A 21,206-nucleotide genomic window follows, 5' to 3' on the forward strand; every position below is an offset into this window, starting at 1 on the left:
GTGCCAACATGGACATAATATATAAATTAGGGATGATAGAGAAATAGACCTCATTGCTATAGCTAGAACAGAAAAGAAAAAATAAAATTAAGAATGAATTTTCATTTCTAAAACTACCAGGCAACCAGTGTTGGATTGTTATTTTTAATAACAGAAATAATTAATATATTTTATTAGGGCTTTTTTTTCCTTGAGTAGCCTTTGAAAATAATTAGCACACCTGATTAGGAAAAGGAAAATAAAAAAAAAATGGAGCAGGGTGCCCATCCTAAAAAAGTATTGTTTGAATGGCAATATTTATTTATGCTGCAGTTTAGTGGCTGTTTTTGGTTAATAGTATAGAGGTGCTAGTCCTGCGTACTTTGCATGTGTAAGACTTAACAGTCATTTAAATTATCAGTTTAAAAAGTTCAGTCATGTACTGGAACTTCTTTCACTCCATCTTGGGTTATTTTCTATTCATTGTTAAATTATTCTAATAAATACCAGCATGCATTCTTGTGAAAGAATAACTGCAGAAATAAAACCATAAATTATGGAAGTATTCATAAAGGAGTGTTATTTAATAGGTATTGGGCACATGTTACTTCTGTAGCCCTAAATATGCCTTTATAGCAGGGGTGGGCAAAATACAGCCCATGGGCTATATCCGGCCCACTAGGCAATTTCATCCACCCACTAACTCATTGTCCCCCTCCCAGCCCTAATTCTACCCCATCTGCCTGCAAGGGTGGGAGCAAGAAGTCCACATATACACCTCCCCAACTTACCTTATTGTACCTTGCTCCTGCCCTTGTGCGTGGAAAAGCTCAGCCCAGCTGCTGTTGCTACTACTTCAGCCACTGGGGGGAGCTGCTTGGCTTCCCTGGCATCCCGCTTGCTCCAGGTAGCAGGTAGGGAAGTGGCAGGGGTGGGAGCAAGGGGAGAGCTGCAGCTGGGTGGAGGCAGCAAGCACAGGGCTGGGGTTGGTGGCAGCATGGAGTCTGCACCCAGAGGGGCAGCAGGAGCATGGAGCTTGGGTGGGGGTGTGTGTGGATACTCTCCACACACTCCCCCCCCCGGCCATGGTGCATAGCCCACACCAGTAACAGCAGCAGCAGGTGAGAGTGCTTGGGGTGCTCATGCCCAGTGCAGGTGCTGCAGCTGGCAGCACATGGCTCCAGCCAGCGCTGCAAGGAGCGCAGTTCGCCTGGCCCACCTCTATTGCACAGAGCTCCATATGGCTCATGTGCAGCTTCTGAATTGCCACCAGGGGAAGCCCTGTGTGATGGAGCCAGCTGCCTTCCCCATCCCCTGCTGTACAGGTCCTGGGACTCAGCTGGGAAGCAAGGATCAGCGCTTCCATCCACATCTGGTGGAGTCCTGAGACCTGCATGGCATGAAGCAGAGAAGGCAGCTGGCTCCATTGTGTGGGGCTTCCCCCCAGTGGTGTGTGAGTGTGGGAGCTGCATGTGCTCCGTGGGAAGCCCAGCACAGTAGAGATGGGCTAGTCAGGCTACATTCCTCGCCACATATGCGGCACTGGCCAGAGCTGCACACAGCCAAGCAACAGTGCCTGCTGCTGCTGCTGTCACCGGCAGGGGCTGTGCACAATAAGGGAAGTATGTGGCGGTTCCCCACACCCTGCCTCCCTCCCTCACACCCCACACACCCACACCCTGCTTCCACAACCCCCCTCGCATACATACACCCTCCAACATACCCTATTGCCCCCACACACAGCCACACCCGCTCACAACCCCCCACACATCCCCCCATACCCCACCATATGCACCCCACCACCCCCAACTACACCCCACACCCCTCACACACAATATACAAGAATAAGACTTTATTTTTTGAGTTATTATGTAATCACCTCTATATATACTACACAAATACAAATCATGACAAAAATATTTTTTGTAATAAAATTAAAATGTTATAAAGTAGGGGTTTGACTTTTTGTATGAGTTGATTTTTTTTTTTCTCCTGGTTTCAAGATGACTAACCTCCCATCTCAGAAGGAGTATTTCTAGTGGGAAATGGGAGGGAATTCTGGTGACAAAGATTAAGGGTTAGGGGAAAAACACCCGGTCCCAAGATTGTGACTAGGGGGTGGGGCATCTTTCAAGTGGCGGGGCTACACCTGTGGCCCTCAACAGCTCACCAAAACTCATTAAATGACCCTCCAGCTCAAATAATTGCCTGCCTCTGCCTTACAGCTTTACAAAAAGTGAGTCTGTAGTCATTCAGGCTATTTGTACCACCACAAAGCTGGCTGGGTCCCCACTAAAGTTTGTTTCAAACAGGAAGTCCATTGGCACACTTCCTTTTGTAGAGTTACTGTAATGCATGCACAATTACATATAGTACTATGAGGGGTCTTCCAGATCCCCATCCTTCCATGGTGCTCTGCAAAAGAGGAGGGAGGAAAAGCAGTGATTCCCTGAAAGCCCAAAGGGAACAGAACTGCAGCTCTGACAGGCTTCATGCAGGCTGGGAGGAGCCTGAGGGATGAACCCCTTTGCCCCTCGTGGTAGTGTGCCACTTTGAGGCGTCTGTAGTATGCCAGCAAGGGGGATGTGCACTTGTGCATATACCAATAGCACTCTGTTTTTGTAGGAATGTGTGTCCAAGGCCTAGGACTTGTGCTGGGGAATTCTGAGTTTTGGTCTCTACTCCAAGGATTGTTTGCAGTTTTTTGCAAGGGGCAGGGGGGGAGTAACTCCATGATTGCTTAATATGAAATGCTTAAAAATTCCTGTGGCAATTATAAGCGACAAGAACTATCAGGATAAACTTGAATTTGTAGCAAACCCCTTGTATGATATCGGATAAAGAAATACCATGGTCTTTCTTGAACTATAACTTGTAGCAAAATAGATTTTTGACAAGGGTGTGTTATCTACTTCGAATAACTTAAAAGGAACGAACTTATGCTAATGAGGCTGAAAAAGCTGAAATGTCTATTGAGAAATTATCAATAACAGTAGATTCAAGACTACCTAAAATTTCTGTCTTACAGTAATATACTGATTTGATATTCCTGACCTAACTTATATTTGACAACAAATGGGAAACTCTGACTGTGGATTTTAATGAGGGTAGCAGACAAATTTGTATTTATTCTTTGTATTTGTTACAGCATACATGAATCTGGAAAAAGAGAATTAGGAGAGTTCACTGTTCTGCATGCCTTGACTGGATGGATACCAGAACTCATTCCTCTCCAGTAAGTTCTTCTACTAAAAATTCCATTTATTTGTTATTTCATATTTAGTTTCTCTAGGTTTTCCAAAAAGATCATAGAATCATAGAAGTAAGGTCGGAAGGGACCTTGTAGATCTTCAAGTCCGACCCCCTGTCTGGGCAGGAGGAAAACTGGGCTCAAATGACCCCAGCCAGGTAGGTATCAAGCCTCTCCTTAAAGACCCCCAGGGTAGGAGCCAGCACCACTTTCCTTGGAAGTTGGTTCCAGATCCTAGCCACCCTAAAGTGAAGCAGTTCCTACGAATGTCTAATCTAAACCTACTCTCCAACAACTTGTGGCCATTATTCCTTGTTATCCCGGGGGGCTGTAGGGGAAACAAGGTCTCCTCCAAACCCTTCTGGTCCCCCCTAGTGAGTTTATAGATGGTCACCAGGTCCCCCCTCAGCCTTCTCTTGTGAAGGCTGAACAGGTTCAGGCCCCATAGCCTCTCATTGTAGGGTCTGCCCTGCTGTCCCCGGATCATGCGGGTGGCCCTCCTCTGGACCCTCTCAATGTTGTCCACATCCCTCTTGAAGTGGGGTGCCCAGAACTGGACACAGTACTCCAGCTGTGGCCTGACCAGTGTTGCATAGAGGGGGAGGATCATTTCCTTGGCCCTACTTGAGATGCACCTGTGAATGCATGATAGGGTCCGGTTGGCCTTGCCAACCATGACCTCGCATTGTCAGCCCATGTTCATCTTGGAGTCAATAATGACTCCAAGATCCCTTTCTGCCTCCGTGCTCTCAAGAAGGGAGTTTCCCATCTTATAAGTGTGCTGCTGGTTACTACTGCCCAAGTGCAGCACCCTGCACTTGTCCGTATTGAAACACATCCTGTTTTTGTTAGCCCACCCCTGCAACCTATCCAGGTCTTTCTGCAGTCTTTCCCTCCCTACTAGCGTGACCACCTCACCCCAAATTTTAGTATCATCAGCAAATTTAAACCGGTTGCTTTTCACCCCGTTGTCCAAATCGCTGATAAAGAAATTGAACAGTGCGGACCCAAGGACCGAGCCCTGGGGGACTCTGCTGCCCACTTCCCCCCAGGTCAAATATGACCCGTCCACCACCACCCTCTGAGTACGACCCTTCAGCCAATTTGCAATCCATCTGACTGTGTAGGCATCGATGCCACAGTCGCCCAGTTTTTTAATGAGGATGGGGTGGTCGACAGTGTCAAAGGCCTTGCTGAAGTCCAGAAAGACTACATCCACGGCGACACCTGCATCCAATGCTTTTGTGACCTGATCGTAAAAGGCAGTCAGGTTGGTCTGACATGATCTGCCCCTAATGAAACCGTGCTGGTTGCCCTTGAGCATCATCCCCGATGCCGGCCCATCACAGATGTGCTCCTTGATGATCTTCTGAAAGAGTTTTCCCAGGATCGAGGTAAGACTGACAGGCCTATAGTTGCCCGGGTCCTCCCTCCTCCCTTTTTTAAAGACGGGCACCACATTGGCTATCTTCCAATCATCTGGCACCTGGCCCGAGCACCACGAGCGCTTGTAAAGCCGTGCCAAGGGCCCTGCAATAACCCCTGCTAGCTCCCTCAACACCCTGGGGTGGAGAGCATCTGGACCTGCTGATTTGAACACATCCCGCCCCTCCAGAAGCACTCTAACCCGGTCCTCCTCAACCTTAGGTCTGGAGGCGTTCCCCTTGAGTCCGTCTTGAATCACGGTGGGGGAGTCCCGGTCCCTGCACAAGAAAACGGAGGTGAAGAATTTGTTAAAGAGGTCTGCCTTCTCCTCTGGCGCAACCACCAGATTGCCCAGCGGATCTTGCAGAAAGATATTACTCTGAGTTTCGGATATTAAAATCAATCAAAATCAATTTAGTGAAAGGTCACATATTTAACTTCAGTATTTGGGAGATGTACATTAAAAGTGGTCAGAAACTTGCAGTTCTTTAAGAATTTTATTCTGTTTTTATCTGTAAGGCCTAGGTGCTTGTGAATCTGCTACCAGAGAGGAAGCTACTGATTTTTTTTCCTCCCAAGTAATTACACCAGTAATTGTCATTGAACTCAATAATCAAAACAATTCCATTGATTAGATACAAGGCTGTTTCAGAAACTAATGACAATTTTGAACTAAAACTATTTGGTATGCAATGATTATTTACTGGGCCACATTACTTCTGTATATAGTTGTAAATGATGGGTACATTTAACAATGCAATTGGTGTTCCAAGCTGTTATGTAGTTTCCCACTTGCTGCAGACATACAGCATGGGCAGCCATTTTGCCATTAGTTTCTGAAACACCCCTTTATTGGTAGTTTATTTTAATATGCATAATTTCTATATGAATTCATCCAGAAAATGCATTAAGTCCTATGTGTAACTGGGAGTGAGAAAGTTTAGTTCAACTGATATTTTTTCATACTGTTTTCACATTTCCAGGGTGGTGCAACTCATGTACTTTTATTTCCAACCAAATTGTAATCCTGACCTTCACTTATAAGACTTGTTTGTGTGTCTGTTTACCTTATGAATGGGAGCTTATTGAGCTCACTTCTACAGCCATCATTTTTTTGTGCCCACACTCACTTGTGCTCACAGTTTAGATCACTTACATATCATAATGTGTCTGTAGACATCAGGCTTGCCTAATTTTGTCTCTTGTACTCCACCTCCCAGTGCAGCAATAAAAGGTACTGTTTGCAAATCTATCCCATTTATTTTGACCAAATCGAAAAGTGTGAGTATAAGAAAATGTTGGTAGTAACAGTATGGAGTTAGATATAGCTTATTGTCAAACCAACTCTTCAACTCATATCCCCAGATTTTTCAGCTGTTTCCATGGTGTCTTTTCAGTTATTTTTTCTCTATGTCCTTTGATCAGTTTCTGTTCTGTTTCCGAGCTCAAGATGCCCCTGTAGTAGGGTTGTGCAAAATTTTGCCGGGTGTTTCATTTTGAAGCTGTCTTGATGCGTTTCAAGCTTGAAACAGTGAAATTGAAACAAAACAACAGCCTTCGAAACAGATATGAAATGAAACAAGGGCACTCAAAATGTTTTGAGTTGCGAAGTTGGGCTTGGCTTCAGCGCTGGTCCCAGATGACAGCAGCAGCCTCCTGTCATCCAGCGGAAATATGCCGACCGTGCCCTCTGGGAAGATTCTGGCACAACCCTCAGCCCTTCCATGGGGCACCAGCCCCCAGATCTGTGTGCCAGATGACAGCATACTGTTGCTGCCAGCTGGGGCCAGTGGCAGCTCCAATTTTTCCAGCGCTGGATGCAGGCTGTGCCCAGCATTGGTCCCAGCCGGCAGCAGCAGCCTCTTGTGATCCAGCAGGCAGATTGGGGGCCCCACAGCCCTCCTGGGGGTGCAGATCCCTGATCTGCCTGCTGGATTACAGGAGGCCGCAGGTCGCAGCTGACAGCAGCAGCCTCATGTCATCTGGCAGGCAGATCAGGAGCCTGGCTGCACCCCTGGGAGGGCTGTGCTGGGCTCCTTCTGGGGGTGTGGACCCCCAATCTGCCTGCTGGATCACAGGAGGCTGCTCATGCTGCTTGGGACTGGTGGCAGCACCAATCTTCCCAGTGTTGGGTGAGGGCTGTGCCCACTGCCGGTCCCAGGCAGCAGCAGCAGCCTCCTGTCATGTGGCAGACTGATTGGGTGCCACACCCCCAGGAAGAGTCAGGTGCAGCCCCACATCCCTCCCCCGGGGTGGGGGCCCCCAGATCTGCCTGCTGGATGACAGGAGGCTGCTGCTGCCGGCAAGTTACAGTTTTGCTTGTCAGCACCTTGAGGTGCAGTTTCTGCACCTATCTCCTTGAAACTTGGCGTGCTTCATGCCCTCAGAAGGGCCTACCATTCCTACACGTTTTGTCCAAATCAGGCTAGAAATGACAACGTTATAGACAGTTTCATGCTTCCCCATTATAGCCTATGGGCAAAATGCTGAAACAGCGAAACAGTTTTCGACAAAATTAAATGGAACAGTGCTTTCAAAACAAAATAAAACTCAAAAGGAAACTCTGTTCCATTGAAACGTTTGAATGGTAGCTGAAGCAGACAGGTGCTGTTTTGCACAGCCCTACTCTCTAGAGAACCAACACAAGAGCTGCCACTATATTGAGGAGGTGTTGGTCCATATTGGAATCCCTGGGGAGGCTGTTGCAGCTGTTAAGTTATCAGGATTCTGGAACTACTTCTGGAGGGGAGTTTTATGTAGTTTTAAAGCTATTGTATTATATATTCTAGTTTAAAACTACACATTAATATTTTGCTGTTGCAAAATGAACTATCCAAGGTTCTTCCTCATTAATTCTTGATAACGTACCATTTAAGTACTGGTACCCTATTAAAGTACCAGTATTGTCATGATATTGTTTCTTAAATATACCACTGTCAGCATTCCTGATAACTAAAATGCCCAGTTTTGCCTACTTTTGCTGACTCTTGTTAGTTGTTTGTAATAATGTCATACAAAACATTAAAAAGTGTAAGCTTTTATAATACATTAATATTTCTAAAGACTTTGATTCAGTTGGACCATTATAATCACTGAATAAAAATCAAGAATTGAATTCTGTTAAAAATAAGTGACATTGAAACGTGCATCTGTTTTTTGTTCAAGGTCTGGATATTTGGATAAGGTTTGGATCTTTTTAAAAGATGTAGTACCAGAATTTAAGCTACCAAATGAGACCATCCCTGAATTCAAAACTCCTTTGTCAGATACAAAAGCTAAAGAGACCAAAGGTCCTGAGGTAAAAAATGAAACTTCCACTTCCAGTAAGCAGTTGGAGAAGCCTGAAAAAGTGGAGAAAATTGGCAAAGGTAGGAAACTGTAGAAACTGTAAAATCTGAAGACAGACAAGGATGAAATAATGATCAGTGTTCAGATTTATCACTCTTTATTGCACTGCGTACTACTGTAGACCCAAGTTCACTTCCACTGAAGTCACTATATGACGTTCTGTCATACCTTTATAAACTGGGGAAAGTGTGGTTTTAATTCCTGATCTCAGTGGAAGTAGGGCTCAGCACTAATTTTAGGAAATGTTTGTTTTCTTTAATTCATTTTATGGAAGAATGCTGTGTTCCATTTTGCTGCATGGGTGTTTTTCTTAAAGGTTGTTCTTTGTAGAAAGATAACAAGTGTATCAGTTGCAGTTTTTCCTATGATAATATAATTCTGACCAAAACGAACTTAGTAGGAATATGTATTTCATTACAAGTGTTACAAAGAAATGATTACTTACAGATTGCTCTGAAAACTTAATTTAATATTCCTCTGAAGTTTTTCAAACAGAGTCTTGTTTCTTTTAAAGAAAAAAAGAAGAACAGCAAGATTTTTTATTTTGTATCTTACGATGGTGTGAAGATTAGAATCTCACCACTTTAAGCAAGGGCCTAGTTTTTAGATTTTTGATACTTAAAATGGATATTTTTCTGTAGTCACAACTTTGTAGATCAATAACAGAAGTAGGTATTGAGATTACGATCCCTTTTTGTTTTGTTGTTACAGGCAAAGCTGATAACACCATGTCCTTTCGAGGCTGCCCAGTGTTACAAGACCTTTTTTTCAAATGCTTATAACTCTGCTAAGTTTTAATCAATTAGGGTAAAAATATCTATACCAGATATCTTCCTACAGTTGAACATTTTTGATAATTTTCAACAAAAATAGTTCAGTCAGAGAACAAGAAGAGAAAAAATAAATTTTGCTTATATTAACACACTTAATGTGACTTACTTTGAAAGCACTGGCACCCCCATACTTTGGAATAGGGGCTTACCCTGTTATCTATTTGGTCAGGAACTTGATTTTCGCTGTCACCTTGAAAATGCATCCAGACTTTCCCACTTAAAAAAATTGAGAAATGGTAGTTTGCATTTGCACGGTGAAGACTTCTGAGATTTTTACCTACCGTATTGCCTGAAAATTCTGTTTATGCTGGATATAGTCTAATCTAAGACTAAGGAGGAATTTCTATGCAGTGACAGTCCTGGCACCTTTGATTAAGAAAAGGAAAGAAAAAAGGGAGCTGTGCCAGTTCTGGGTCCAAGGCACCTAAACTCAAAAGAGCCAATGTCTCAGTCACCCTCATGGTGGGGTGAGGTATATTAGAAGGAGAAGTCGCCTGATCTAAATGCAGGTAGGTTATAAATTAGACCAGAGCAGAAGGGCTGAGGTTTAGTTCAGTAGATTGGGGGAGACTGGAAGCCTAGTTGGGTTGGGACTTGAGGCTGGGGTGGGACACTGGGGCTGGGAACTTTGGCTGGGAATTAGCAGTAGGATGTGGGGAGAACTGAAACAGAAGTTGGGGAAGGGAGCCTGAGCTTCCATCACTGCTACCTGACAGTATTTTTTTCTAGTCTGTTTTTTTTTAAAGGAGCCTAGGAAATTATAGGGCCTTGTTACACAGTAATTATGCAGCTCAGTTATGTCACTCCAGCACAGGATTATCCCTAATCCATGCTACCCAGCTCATGTTATACTAAGGTGTAGTACTTCTCGGCTACATCTTAGTGTAAACACTTCACCTATCCCAACTCCTCCTGTTGGCTTGGATCAAGCCCACTTCTCCACCACCTTCCCCATCACCCCAGATACCTGCTCACTGCTGCCTCAGTAATTCCCCCTTTCCCCTCCTCCTCCCCCCACTCCCATGCTTATTTGTGGCTTCCCATGCTGTCTACCATGGGAGAGCAGGCAGGGAAAGGTTAACATGTCTACCTGGCCACTTCCGCTGCTGCTGATCTCTGGGCCATGCTTAGCCTGGAGATGAGCAGCAGCCTAGTGGCAGTGGGGGCCCGGGAGGTAGGCTAACCCTTCCCAGCCTGGTCCCCTGGGACAGACAGTATGGGCAGCCACAAGTACATGGGGACAGGGGGGAGTCCCAGGGGCAGCTGGGGATAATGGGAGTATTCTGGGGACAGGGGGCAGGGGGAAAGCCTGGAGTGGGTGGGAAGTCTTACCTTTCAGTTCTCCAGGCTCCTTCTGGCCTGAACGTGTGACTGGTCCAAACTTGAGCTAGTGCTAAGACCAATCAACGTTTGTGCGGCTCAGTGTAAGGTATAACAAGTCCCATACATATAGACACAAACTCACACAACCAATTAAAATAACACTATTAAGGCTGCAAAGACAAGCACTCAAAAACTAGGAAGTACCACAATTAAAGTGGTCTGTTTCCCATCTTTGCTTTTATTGGCTCCATAGAGATAACTCCAGTTCCTCATCTTAACTAATTTTATATAGATTTCTCTCATTGTAAAAATAGCAACAAAATCTTTTTTATGTTGTGAAAGCATAGATTTCCTTTTTACTATATCTTTCATCTTTACTTCCACTTTTCAAACTGGAGCAAGAATTATTTGTCTCTTCATTTATTTAAAAAAAATAAAAACTACTTGAAGTCCTATTATTTTAAATACTGCAAATAAGTAAAACATATAGAGTGAGGATGCATGACTAAAAGCTAGTTCATAGAAAGAAAATATGTAATCTTTATTTTATTTTGATAGAAAAGTCAGAAATAAAAGATATTGTAAAAAAGAAAAGTAAAGATGGTGAAAAAGAAAAAAATAAATCAGCCCCTCATTCCGCACGGACCCTTACAGAGACTCGGAGTTCTCTTCAGTCCTTTGTTGAAAGTAAGTTATAAATCTCATATAGGTAAAATTAGAGTTTAATCACCACTAAGAACCTGGTGTTATGCACAAGATAGATATTAACCTGTGTTTTGGAGGTTTTTTGGTATTTTTATTTAAATATGTTTTTCTTGTTCAAAATAAAGCTATTTAAAATTATTTGTTGATTTATATAACCTATATTAAGGCAGCTCACCATGATTTATTAAAAATCATTTATATTGAATTAAAAATGCATGGTTCATAGATGGTACTCAGGTCTTTTTAAAAACATTAAACCACTGAATTTGCTGAGTTGCTTTGGAACCTGAGGCTGTTATTGTACTAATCTAGCATTTCAGCGGTATCCTGATCTGCAGTTGCAGAATATTTTTTTTCATTTGAGATAATTCAGCTTATTCTGTTCAGTGTTTTATATATGCAAACGTGAGAGAAGAATTAGGGGAAGAAAAGGTAAAAAAATCTAGTAACCTTTCAACTGTGGAATAAAGATTAGGTGTGAGAAGGTAATTCTTGTTTCTAAACTCTTGAAACAGCAAAAATCTGTTCATTAATTACAGAAAAGAAGCCTTAAATGAAAAACATATTAGGCTTTTTATTTTTCCTTATGCATTCAGCACATTTAACAGATATTTAACATATATTTATTATTGTTGCTAATCATAGATTCATAAATTGTTAGGGGCTGGAAGGGACCTTGTAGATCATCGGGTCCAGTCCCCTGCAGTAGGCAGATAAAGACAATTGGGGTCAAGTGACCCCAGCAAGGTGACTGTCCAGTCTCCTTTTGAAGATTTCCAGGGTAGGTGACTGCACCACCATTGGAGGAAGTTTTTCACAGTCCGGACACCCTGACTGTGAAGGAGTTTTTCCTGGTATTTCCTGAAGTGAGCTTTCAGGAGTTTGTATCCATTGCTCCTGGTCTTTCCCAGAGGTGCCCTGGTGAACAGCTGTTCACCGAGTACTTGATGTACTCTTCTGATGTAATGGTAAGCTACTACCAAGTCCCCTCTCAGCCTTCTCTTCTGTAGGCTGAAGAAGCCCAAGTCCCTCAGCCTGTCCTTGTATGGCTTGTCTTGCAAGTCCCTGATCATACGGGTGGCTCTTCTCTGAACCCTCTGAAGTTTTTCCACATCCTTGTTGAAGTGCAGCGCCCAAAACTGAACACAGTAGTCCAGCTGTTGTCTCACCAGTGCAGAGTACAGTGGGAGTATCATTTCCTTAGTTTTGTACGAGATGCAATGGTTAATGCGTGTTGTTTGCCTTGCTGGCCACAGCATTGCACTGCCAGCTCATGTTTATCTGACGGTTGATCACTACCCCAGGTCCCTTTTGGCCATGGTGCAAGTCAGATTGTCGCCACTGAGTGACAATAGTAATAATTATAATTATTATGCACTTAAAATGAAAATCCATTTTCCTTCAAAATTCAGCTTTATAAGCAAAAAAAAAAAAAAAAGGAAAAAAAATCATTATCCAGTGAGTAAGAAATGTCATTTGATGTATACTAACTTAAGTATGTAAAAAAATTAGGTATCTGAATAAATGTATATTTGGCTAAATCAGTGGTGCTCAGGATCTAACTTGCAGACCAAATCTGGCCTGCAGGGCTATGTCACAGGGAAACAGTGGCAACATTAATTGCCAACATGCAGGGTTTCTCTGCAGCCAAATCTGGTACACAGGTTTCAGCCAGCACTTGAGGTTACTCTGTGGCCAGATCTGGTGCAGCAGATTGCACCCATGGACCAACCCCTCTACTGACCCAGCCCATAGAACCTGGCCCATTGGGTCAATGGGCACCACAGGGTAATTTAATTGCTGAAATAAATGTGTGTAGGTATAGGGCATCATCCTGGTTAGCAAACATATGAAACAAATCCAGTATAAAGACTTTGTTAGCTGCAAATCAGCACATTTTAATGGTTACTAATCACTGTGAATCAATCTTCTTTTTAGACAAACTAAAATTACAGACACAAAATAAAATCAGTTATTTAAATAATGATTTCCTGTTTGATTGCTTAAATTGTTATTAACATTGTTAATTTAAATCACTTTGATATGTATAAATCTAACCTGATTTTTCAAAGCTGTTTGTTATCAATGCCTGATATGAAGCTTCCTAGTTTGACATTCTGATTTATATTCACTGTTAATGGAATAAAGCAATTAAACCTTTAAAAGTTGGTTCAAGAAAATATCTCATCCTATGCTTCAGTTTAATAGTTGTAGAAGTGTGAATGGATCACCACTGGATCAGAAGAAAAAAGGAAAAACCTGTGTGTCGTATTCAAATACAAGCTTCATTTCTAACAAAAGAATCACTGTTTTTCTAGCAGAAACCAGGAGCATACAAGTGTTCATACAATTTCTCCCAGAGAATATATGTCCCCTCCAGGAGAAAGATCTTCCAGGTTGATATCTGGGTAAGGGCAGGGGCCCTTGTCCCACTGCTCCACGCCTCCTCCCCCCCCGCCCCTGGACCAGTCCAGGAGGGGACTGGACCAGACACCAAAGTCGTTTCCCCAAATGAGTCACTGCCCAGTCTGGGGAAGACGCAGGGGACTTTGCCCTGCTGCTTCAACCACTCTGCTTCTGCTGACCAGTGGGGGATCAGCAACTTTCCTCAGTCTTGGGGAGGTGCAGAGAGTAGGGGAGATGGGGCAGCTGCAGGCTGAATACCTGTATGCTCCCTTTCCCAGAAAGATTTCTAGCCCTCTTTGATATGTTAAAATATGGAAGGGCATAAGCAGAATCTCATGTAATTGAGAAATTTTAGAAACTGCCAGACCAATAAAAAGACAGGCAGAATCATCGAATGATAGTTGATGGTATATGATACAAGATAGATACAAAAAATGGGGGAGGAGACTGATTCAGGTTGTACTCTGATGGAATCAAAGTACAGTTTGTTCCTAGCCTATTTCAGAGAGGGAATGAAAACTCATAGTATACAACATGTGAGAGACTTTGTTCTGTATGCAGCACAGTTTAACAGGACAATGAAATCACTTGGTAGAAGTGATCCAAGATGGAGGTAAACTTCAGCCAGGGTTTATTAAGAAGGGAATTGTAAACCAAACAGAAAGCATCATTATGTCCCTTCATAAAATCTATAGTGCATCCATGGATTTGCCCAGTTCTGGTTCCCACACCTCAGAAGAACTAGAGAAGGTACAGAAAAGGACAATAAGCATGATTAGTGGTGTGGAGGGACTTCCATATGAGGAGAGACTAATGAGGCTAGGCCTGTACAGTTTAGAAGAGATACTTGAGGGGGGAAATGATCAGGGTTTACAACATAATACAATAAATGGTGAGGTGAAAGTACATAGAGATTTATTATTTTCTCTCTCAATACAAGAACTAGAGGTCACAAAATGAAACTAGAAGGTAGTAAGTTTAACAAAAGGAAGTTTTTTTCACACAGCATGTAATTGAATGTGGAACTCTATCACAAGATGTTGTAGAAGCTGGCAGTTTAGCTAGCTTCAAAAGGGGACTGGAGAAATTCTTGGAGGAAAGGGCCATCAGTAGCTATTGAGCATGGGAGTTAGGGATACAGCCTCTGAATCAGAATTTCCTAAATCTTAAATACTGGTGGCTGCAAGTGAGAGAGGGACAGTGGAAAAAACTCTGGTCATACCTAGTTCACTCTCCCTTTGAACATCTATTCTCTGCCACTGTGTGACACAGGATCCTGGGCAAGATGAACCTATGGTTTGACCCAGTAAATGGAAATTTTTAGGTTCTTAAGTTTTTATCAATGGAAGTAACACATACCAGATTTGTTTTTTGACAGTGAGCACATGCTTAAACTCTTGACCAATGAGAAGCCATACCAAAATATCTAAAGAATTGTGTGGAGAAAGAGCTAGGAAAGCTAGATCAGAGCCTAAATGAAAATGTATTCTGGAAGCATTACCATGATGAAAAAGAGCCTGAGAGAAGTTCGGTCAAGGATAGATGATCTAATATTTCACAACTGAATGTGATAAGAAGTGGAATAGAATAGAATAGCAAATGAAATTAAACTTGCAGTTTTTAAAGTAGAAGGCAATGTGGTGGAAAAGGACAGTAAGACTGGTTGGTTGCAAAGAAAAGCAGAGAATTGTATTAAATATTTTTTTTGACCACAGCATTGGACATGAGAGTGGAAGGGAATGCCTATACGAGTGCACAAATGCAGTATGCAGCAGGACAGACCCATCTGCGGCACTACACGCCACACATATCATACATGCAGGTGTTCCTGGTGCTGCTAATTAGCAGTGTGGGGTAGGGGGAGATTGATATTGGGAGATTCTGGTGCTACAAAAAGTCCATGCTAGGAAAAAGTGGACCATGTGGCGGTAGCATGCACTGCCTGAAACCAGAGCCTGGCCAGATGGAGCCCCACTCCAGCTGCCGGCCAGGATTGCCAGGTGCTGGCCTCAGCATCGCCTGCCCCACCTGGGGTAACATGCTGTGTGCCAGAGCGCATGTGCATGGGCATTCCCTGGGGAAAAGTAGCAGCAGCATACTTGTCTGCAGGGAAATGCACTTTTCCAGTCATGGGGACATGCCCAATGAGGTTTAAGTTGTGTTAAACACTTTTTAGTAGGTTTCTTTTCAAACACAGCCCTAGTAACATTATGGAAAGGAATTTTTCTTATGTAGGTGCTTTTAGATGGTATCTATACATTCCTCCTAATTGTAATGGTTATCTTGTATTAATTAGGGGTGAACCAATTAAAGATTGTTTTTGACCAATATCATATCGGCTGATATCGATCCAATAGCCAATATGCAAACCGGCAGCTTGGAGAGTAGCATCTGGCTGGTAAGTCTGTGGTGGGGAAGGGGCATGGTGGGGGGAAGAGGAATAGGGGTGCAGATCGAGGCCCCTGTGGTGAGGGAAGGAATGGGGCTGGGGCAGGCACTACCCAGCTAAGGCTGGGTGGGGCATGGGACAGAGCTGCAGGTGGCTCGTCTGGGAGGTGTGGGGGGGCCGGGAGAGTGAGCGACTCCCCGCACTGTGCGCACCCCTGAGGAAAGCACAGAGGGCCTGTGCCTCCTGGATTTGTGCATGGGCTAAAGGTGAGCTGCCTGCTACAGGCTTAGGGCCAGGGGCTGTACTGGCCTCTTCCTGGCGGGGGTGGGGGCTGGGCTGGGCTGGGCTGGGCTGCACTCGGGGTGGGCAGTGGTGGTGCTGGAAGGGGGGGGGTTGAGAGAGGCTACAATGAATCTTGGGGTGGCTGTAGCCTGTCCTGTAGCCCCTCTCTCAGCACTGCTGCTACCCACCCTGCCCCCACCCACCCCGAGCACAGCTCTGGTTTAGCCCCGCCACTGGGAAGAGGCCAGTGCAGCCCCCAGCCCTAAGCCTGCAGTGGGCAGCCTGCCCTCACCCCACACACAAATCTGGGGGGCACATGCCTCCCATTCCCTCCCTCGGGTATGCACACAGCTGTTGGAAGCCACCTCCCTCCTCATTCCCCTCGTATCTCCCAGACAACCACTCATGGCTTAGTCCTGCGCTCTGCCCCGGCTGGGCAGCCCCTGCTTCTGCCCCAGCCCCATTCCCTCTCACCGTGGGGACCTCGATCTGTTTGCCCACAGCCCTTCCCTCCCTCATGCCCCTTCCCCCCGCCACAGACTTACCAGCTATATGTTGTCCTGCAAGCTGCCGGGCTGTATTCCTGGCCACATGAATGCTGCAGCTGTGCACATGCAACATGGCATTTATCAGTGACATTATTAGCTACACCAGCCAAAAATCACCAATTGCCAATAATGTCAATTTTCCTTTCACTGGTGCTGATCCCATAGACCAATATATCACTGCACTGCTCATATTAATGTGAGTCTTTGTAGCTCTCTTGATACATTCAATTCTTTGCATTTGAGTTATTTTTGTTCCATGATTACCTACTCATCTTTGGTATGTTTTGGATCAAAGATGAATTGAAGCTGCTTCTGTATGATATCAGTTCGTAAGGAAATGTCCTAAGAAAATATTATAATGGATTTACAATATGTCAGGATTTGTCAAGGGCTTGATGAATTTACCTTCAAAGGTAGTAAGCCATGTTAGTCTGAAGTTAGGTAGAAGGCAAGCTCAGGGTGGCACCTTATAGACTAACTCATTCAGAAACATAAACTTTCATAGGCTACAGACTAGTTTGTTATATACCAAAGTAGTCTGTAGGCTATGGAGATTCATGCCTTTCCGAATGAGTTAGGAAAAGGTGCTGCCCTGCCCTGCCTTCTGTCCATCTCCAGAGTTATCCATATGTGGGAAATTTATTAAAAATGTCCACTATGACAGGTGTGTCATTGGCCAGCTACAAGAACATCTAAAAGCGACAACTGAAACAATCCACTATCAAATACTGTTCATAGAGAGAAAATTTACAGAACTTGACAGTATAAAAGACAGAAACAGAATAGCTGGGCATGGATCAGCTTTGTTTGTATATGGAGCATTAACAGTGTAGAAAAGATTCAGACACGGAATCATAAAGTCGATCATGGTTGCACAAGATTTATGAATTCTTGCATGTCCTGGAACAGAGTATTATTACAATTCTTTCTTTATGAGGGAGGCATAAAACATATTTCCTTGAAGCAGTATCAAACTGATTTTCCATCTGAACAAGATTTCACTTAACCAGGAGAAATCTTGAGGAATATAAACAAACTGATCCTGCACTTATTGGGCATGTCCACACATACAGGCATGTGCGCGTCCAGCAGCTCAAATAGAAGTGGTGCAAATTTGAGCCAGGGCTTTTTGCCTCAGCGCACATGCTCTGGTATGGAGCGAATTGTGCCCCTTGGGGCAAAATAACCCTGCCTGGCTTCTTCTGGATCTGTAGCCAGGGGGAGCTAGAGGCTGGGGCCAGCACCTGTGAATTGCTGCACCTGTTGGGGCTGCAGTAGCAGCTGGGGCTGGGGCTGCACCTGTGCTGGCCCCAGCAGTATAAAAAGCTGCCTTGGCAAGTAGCTCAGGTCTACTAACTCTCAGGAGCTTCTGGGGCCCGGCCAATTGGTACCTGGAGACACTACCCCTTGTGCTAGCTGGACTACTGAAGCATCCCTGAGAGTTCCCTGCACCCTATATTCACTTCAGCAGTCTGGCAGTGGGGGCTGCTGCCTGGCTGTGACCTGTTGCCACCTGTGACAGCATGTGGCCCTAAGGCTGCACACCTGCCAGACCCGGATGGGGACTGCATGGCCATTAGAGGCATCTGCCCGTCTGGGCCAGCTGCCAGTGGCCTGCGGCTGCACAGGTGGCCTTTGTGCAGCACTACTGCCATGTGTGCCACTTCCCAGCCATCTGGGCACCTATTACCTGGAAGATGTTCTCAATGTGGTGGCCTGCTTTGAACTGTCAAAGTATGTCCTCCTGGTCCCAAGTGGCCAGGAGGTCAGCCTCCTCCAGCTGGGTCCCAGGTGCCAGCTCTGAGCAGGCTCCTCTGTCTGGGTCCTGCCACTTGCCTCATTAGGAGGAATTCTAGTGTTACCTATTTAAAAAACTGCAAAATCCTTGATAAAAAAATCCCAAACTCACTCTGTAAAATGCTCCCAAATCCAAGTAAAACAAAAGACCACTAGACATATATATATATAGAGGGAGAGAGGGAGAGAGAGATCGATCAAATCAGTTGGGCAATGTTTTATTGATGTATTTCCAATTCTAAAGCAATTTGGAGCCTACCAGTGCCTCTGTCCTCATAATAAAATAAATTCCAAATATCTATACAGTTTGGCATTGGCTTTTGGCTTTTTTGTCATAGAAAAATCAGAGCTGCCCCTACCCTCTTCACTCATCAGGATGTGCATCACTGAGTAGCACTGATATGCCAGTGCTCTGCCCCTGCCCTTGCCCCGACACTCACAGTCCACAGTCTACCACCCACCCCAGTCCCCTCAATCCTGACCCACAGGGCCAGATACATGGGTGAGAGGTCTGGGGGGTGGGGGAGGGGGGCTTGGAGGTGTGGGGTTTGTGGGTGGATTGTGGGGGGACTATGTGTGTGGGGAAGCCTATGGGGGGCTTCTCAGAAGTGTCCCCTGCCCCCTGCAGGGCATAGCCCTCCCACAGCTCACAGGCTGCACCCCCATAGGCCCACAGTCCCTCAACAGGGGCCACAACCCCTCAACAGGGGCCACATCCCCCCCAACAGGGGCCAAAGCCCCCCAACAGGGACCTCATGCCCCCCTGCAGGGGCTACCACCTTCCCTCCTGCAGGACACATGGCCCCCCGCCTGGCCCCAGTCACCAGTCACCCCCCTCATTCCCCTGACAAGTCCCAGCCCCCAATCCCTGCCCTGCCTGGCCCCAGCGTCCCTGTACTCACTGGCTGTAGCAGGGGCTGTCGGTGCAGTTGGGGACAGCAGGGATCAGCCCCAGCCACCTGGCACCCGAGCTGCCACTGCTGTATTGCCAGAGTGCAACCCAGCTGGCAGGGTGCCACGCAGTGCTGTGGGCTGTTTGGCAGCTTGGGGCCACTCAGGCTGAGTGGTGCCAGCCTCTGGGGGACAGCTGGAGCTGCCAGACAGCACCTGGCAGTGCCCTGCTGAGCTAGGCTTCACCCATGTGATGTGGCAGTGGCAGCACTGGTGCCAGGTGGTGGAGCCAATCCCTGCTGCCCCTCACTGCCCCACACCATGCAGGGGAGGCTCTGCTATGAGGCTCCGAGTGGCCTTGACCACCACTGCTACTGCTGGTGAGTGTGTGCTGTGTGGGGGGCGGGCAGGGGAGCAAGCAGGGAGCAGGGGGAGTGATCAGGGAGCAGGGGAAGGTAGGGGAGCGATCAGAGAGAGGGAGCTGTGCAGGAGAGTGATCGGGGAGCAGGGGCTGGGCAGGGGAGTGATTGGGGAGTGGGGGCAGGGCAGGGGAGCATTGAGGGAGTGGGGGCTGTGCGGGGGAGTGATTAGGGAGTGGGGGGAGCAATCTGGGAGCTGGGACCCGGCAGCGGAACAATCAGGGACTGGGGCCAGGTGCCACCCACCATGGTCCCCTCTCCCCTCCTCCAGCCCCCCTCCCTCCCACCCATCTTACTTACCTGACACAAAGCCAGATCCAGGTTCCTGCAGCCTGCGCTGCTGCTTGCCCCGCATGGGCAGGTAGAGTGCTTTAGCACTGGGGCAAGGGCCAGCCATAGTGATGCTCTGGTTGGCTACCAGAGCATCTCTGTGGAGGAGCAAGCCTCCAGATGCTTCAGGGCACGGTCCTGGGCCATGCCTTGCTCCACTGTTTGGCGGTGCGGGGGGGGGGTTTGCCTCCTGGATCCAGGGGTCTAATTTTACCCCATGCTGCAAATTTGCTGCATGGGGATTGTTTTTGTGTTCCCACACATGCAGCTTGCAGCATCTCAAAGGGGGTTTGAGACGCTGCAAGTGGCACGTGAGTGCTCGTCTGGACGCACCCATTGAGATGAACTTATCTAGGTTGCTATTTAATGACTTCTAACAAATATATATTTTGTTTCTAAAACGGCAAAATAACTTGTTTGAATGATTGAACTCTGAGTATTTGTCCTGTGTTGTTTTAACTCTTGGTATCTTGAGTCTGTTAATATTGTTATTTTTAATCACTAAACACATTTAACTTATTAACAATTAATCAGTAGGTTTTATACTTATTTAAAGTGAAAAGATGTCACCTGGTAAAGGCAGGTACCAAAGGGTTTGCTCACCTTATGGAAATAACCTACATTTTGGCATACTATGTCCCCCAGCAGTTCATAATTCCATCTGCTATCCTCAGTATCCAGTTACATTTGATTCTAGCCCTGCCTTGTGCATACTGGGCAATCACCAGCCTTCTTCCCTGCCTAAGCTCTAGATAATTCTTTATTTTTCTCCCTGTTTCTAATAACCTCAAACAGCCCCAAAAGGGATGATATTTCTATAGATAAGGGGCTAGGCAGGGTTTTGAAGACTATTTTACTACAGATTTTTGGTGTGATTTGGGGTAAATCAATCTCTTTGTGCCTCAGTTCCCCCATGTATAAAAGGAGATGATAGTATTTCTCCACTTCTTTGAAGTGGTTGGAGAAATGCAAATACTTTAAAGGATTATGAGACACACAGAGACCATAGTAATAAGGGCCATATAAGTACCTAAGATGATTATTATGTACAAAAAGAACTTTGTTCTCACCATTTTGCTTTTTTTCTATTCAGAATAAAGTTTTCAGTCACAGATTGAAATTAGAACCTAATATTATTAGTACTGAAAATCTTTCAAGTATGTTATTATCATTTTGAGATACTTACAACACAAAGACACATCCTGTTTCTGTGAACAGGGAGAAATGCCTCTAAAACCATACATACACACACTAAAATTTTGGCCAGGCCTCTAAATTGAG

At 45.3% G+C, this 21,206-nt stretch overlaps 1 protein-coding gene across 6 annotated transcripts in view; it reads left to right on the forward strand.

Annotated features, from left to right (window-relative positions):
- ADGB (androglobin) overlaps nt 1–21,206 on the forward strand; it is a 299,037-nt gene that overhangs the window by 70,673 nt on the left and 207,158 nt on the right. For all 6 annotated transcript variants that reach the window (XM_019488363.2, XM_019488361.2, XM_019488358.2 and 3 more), the window contains 3 exons: nt 3,128–3,214; nt 7,820–8,022; nt 10,717–10,845. In XM_019488363.2, the coding sequence (XP_019343908.1) occupies nt 3,128–3,214; nt 7,820–8,022; nt 10,717–10,845 (419 nt within the window). The remainder of the gene's footprint in view (nt 1–3,127; nt 3,215–7,819; nt 8,023–10,716; nt 10,846–21,206) is intronic.

Source organism: Alligator mississippiensis, chromosome 1 (genome assembly GCF_030867095.1).
Source record: "Alligator mississippiensis isolate rAllMis1 chromosome 1, rAllMis1, whole genome shotgun sequence".
Taxonomy (NCBI): domain Eukaryota; kingdom Metazoa; phylum Chordata; order Crocodylia; family Alligatoridae; genus Alligator; species Alligator mississippiensis.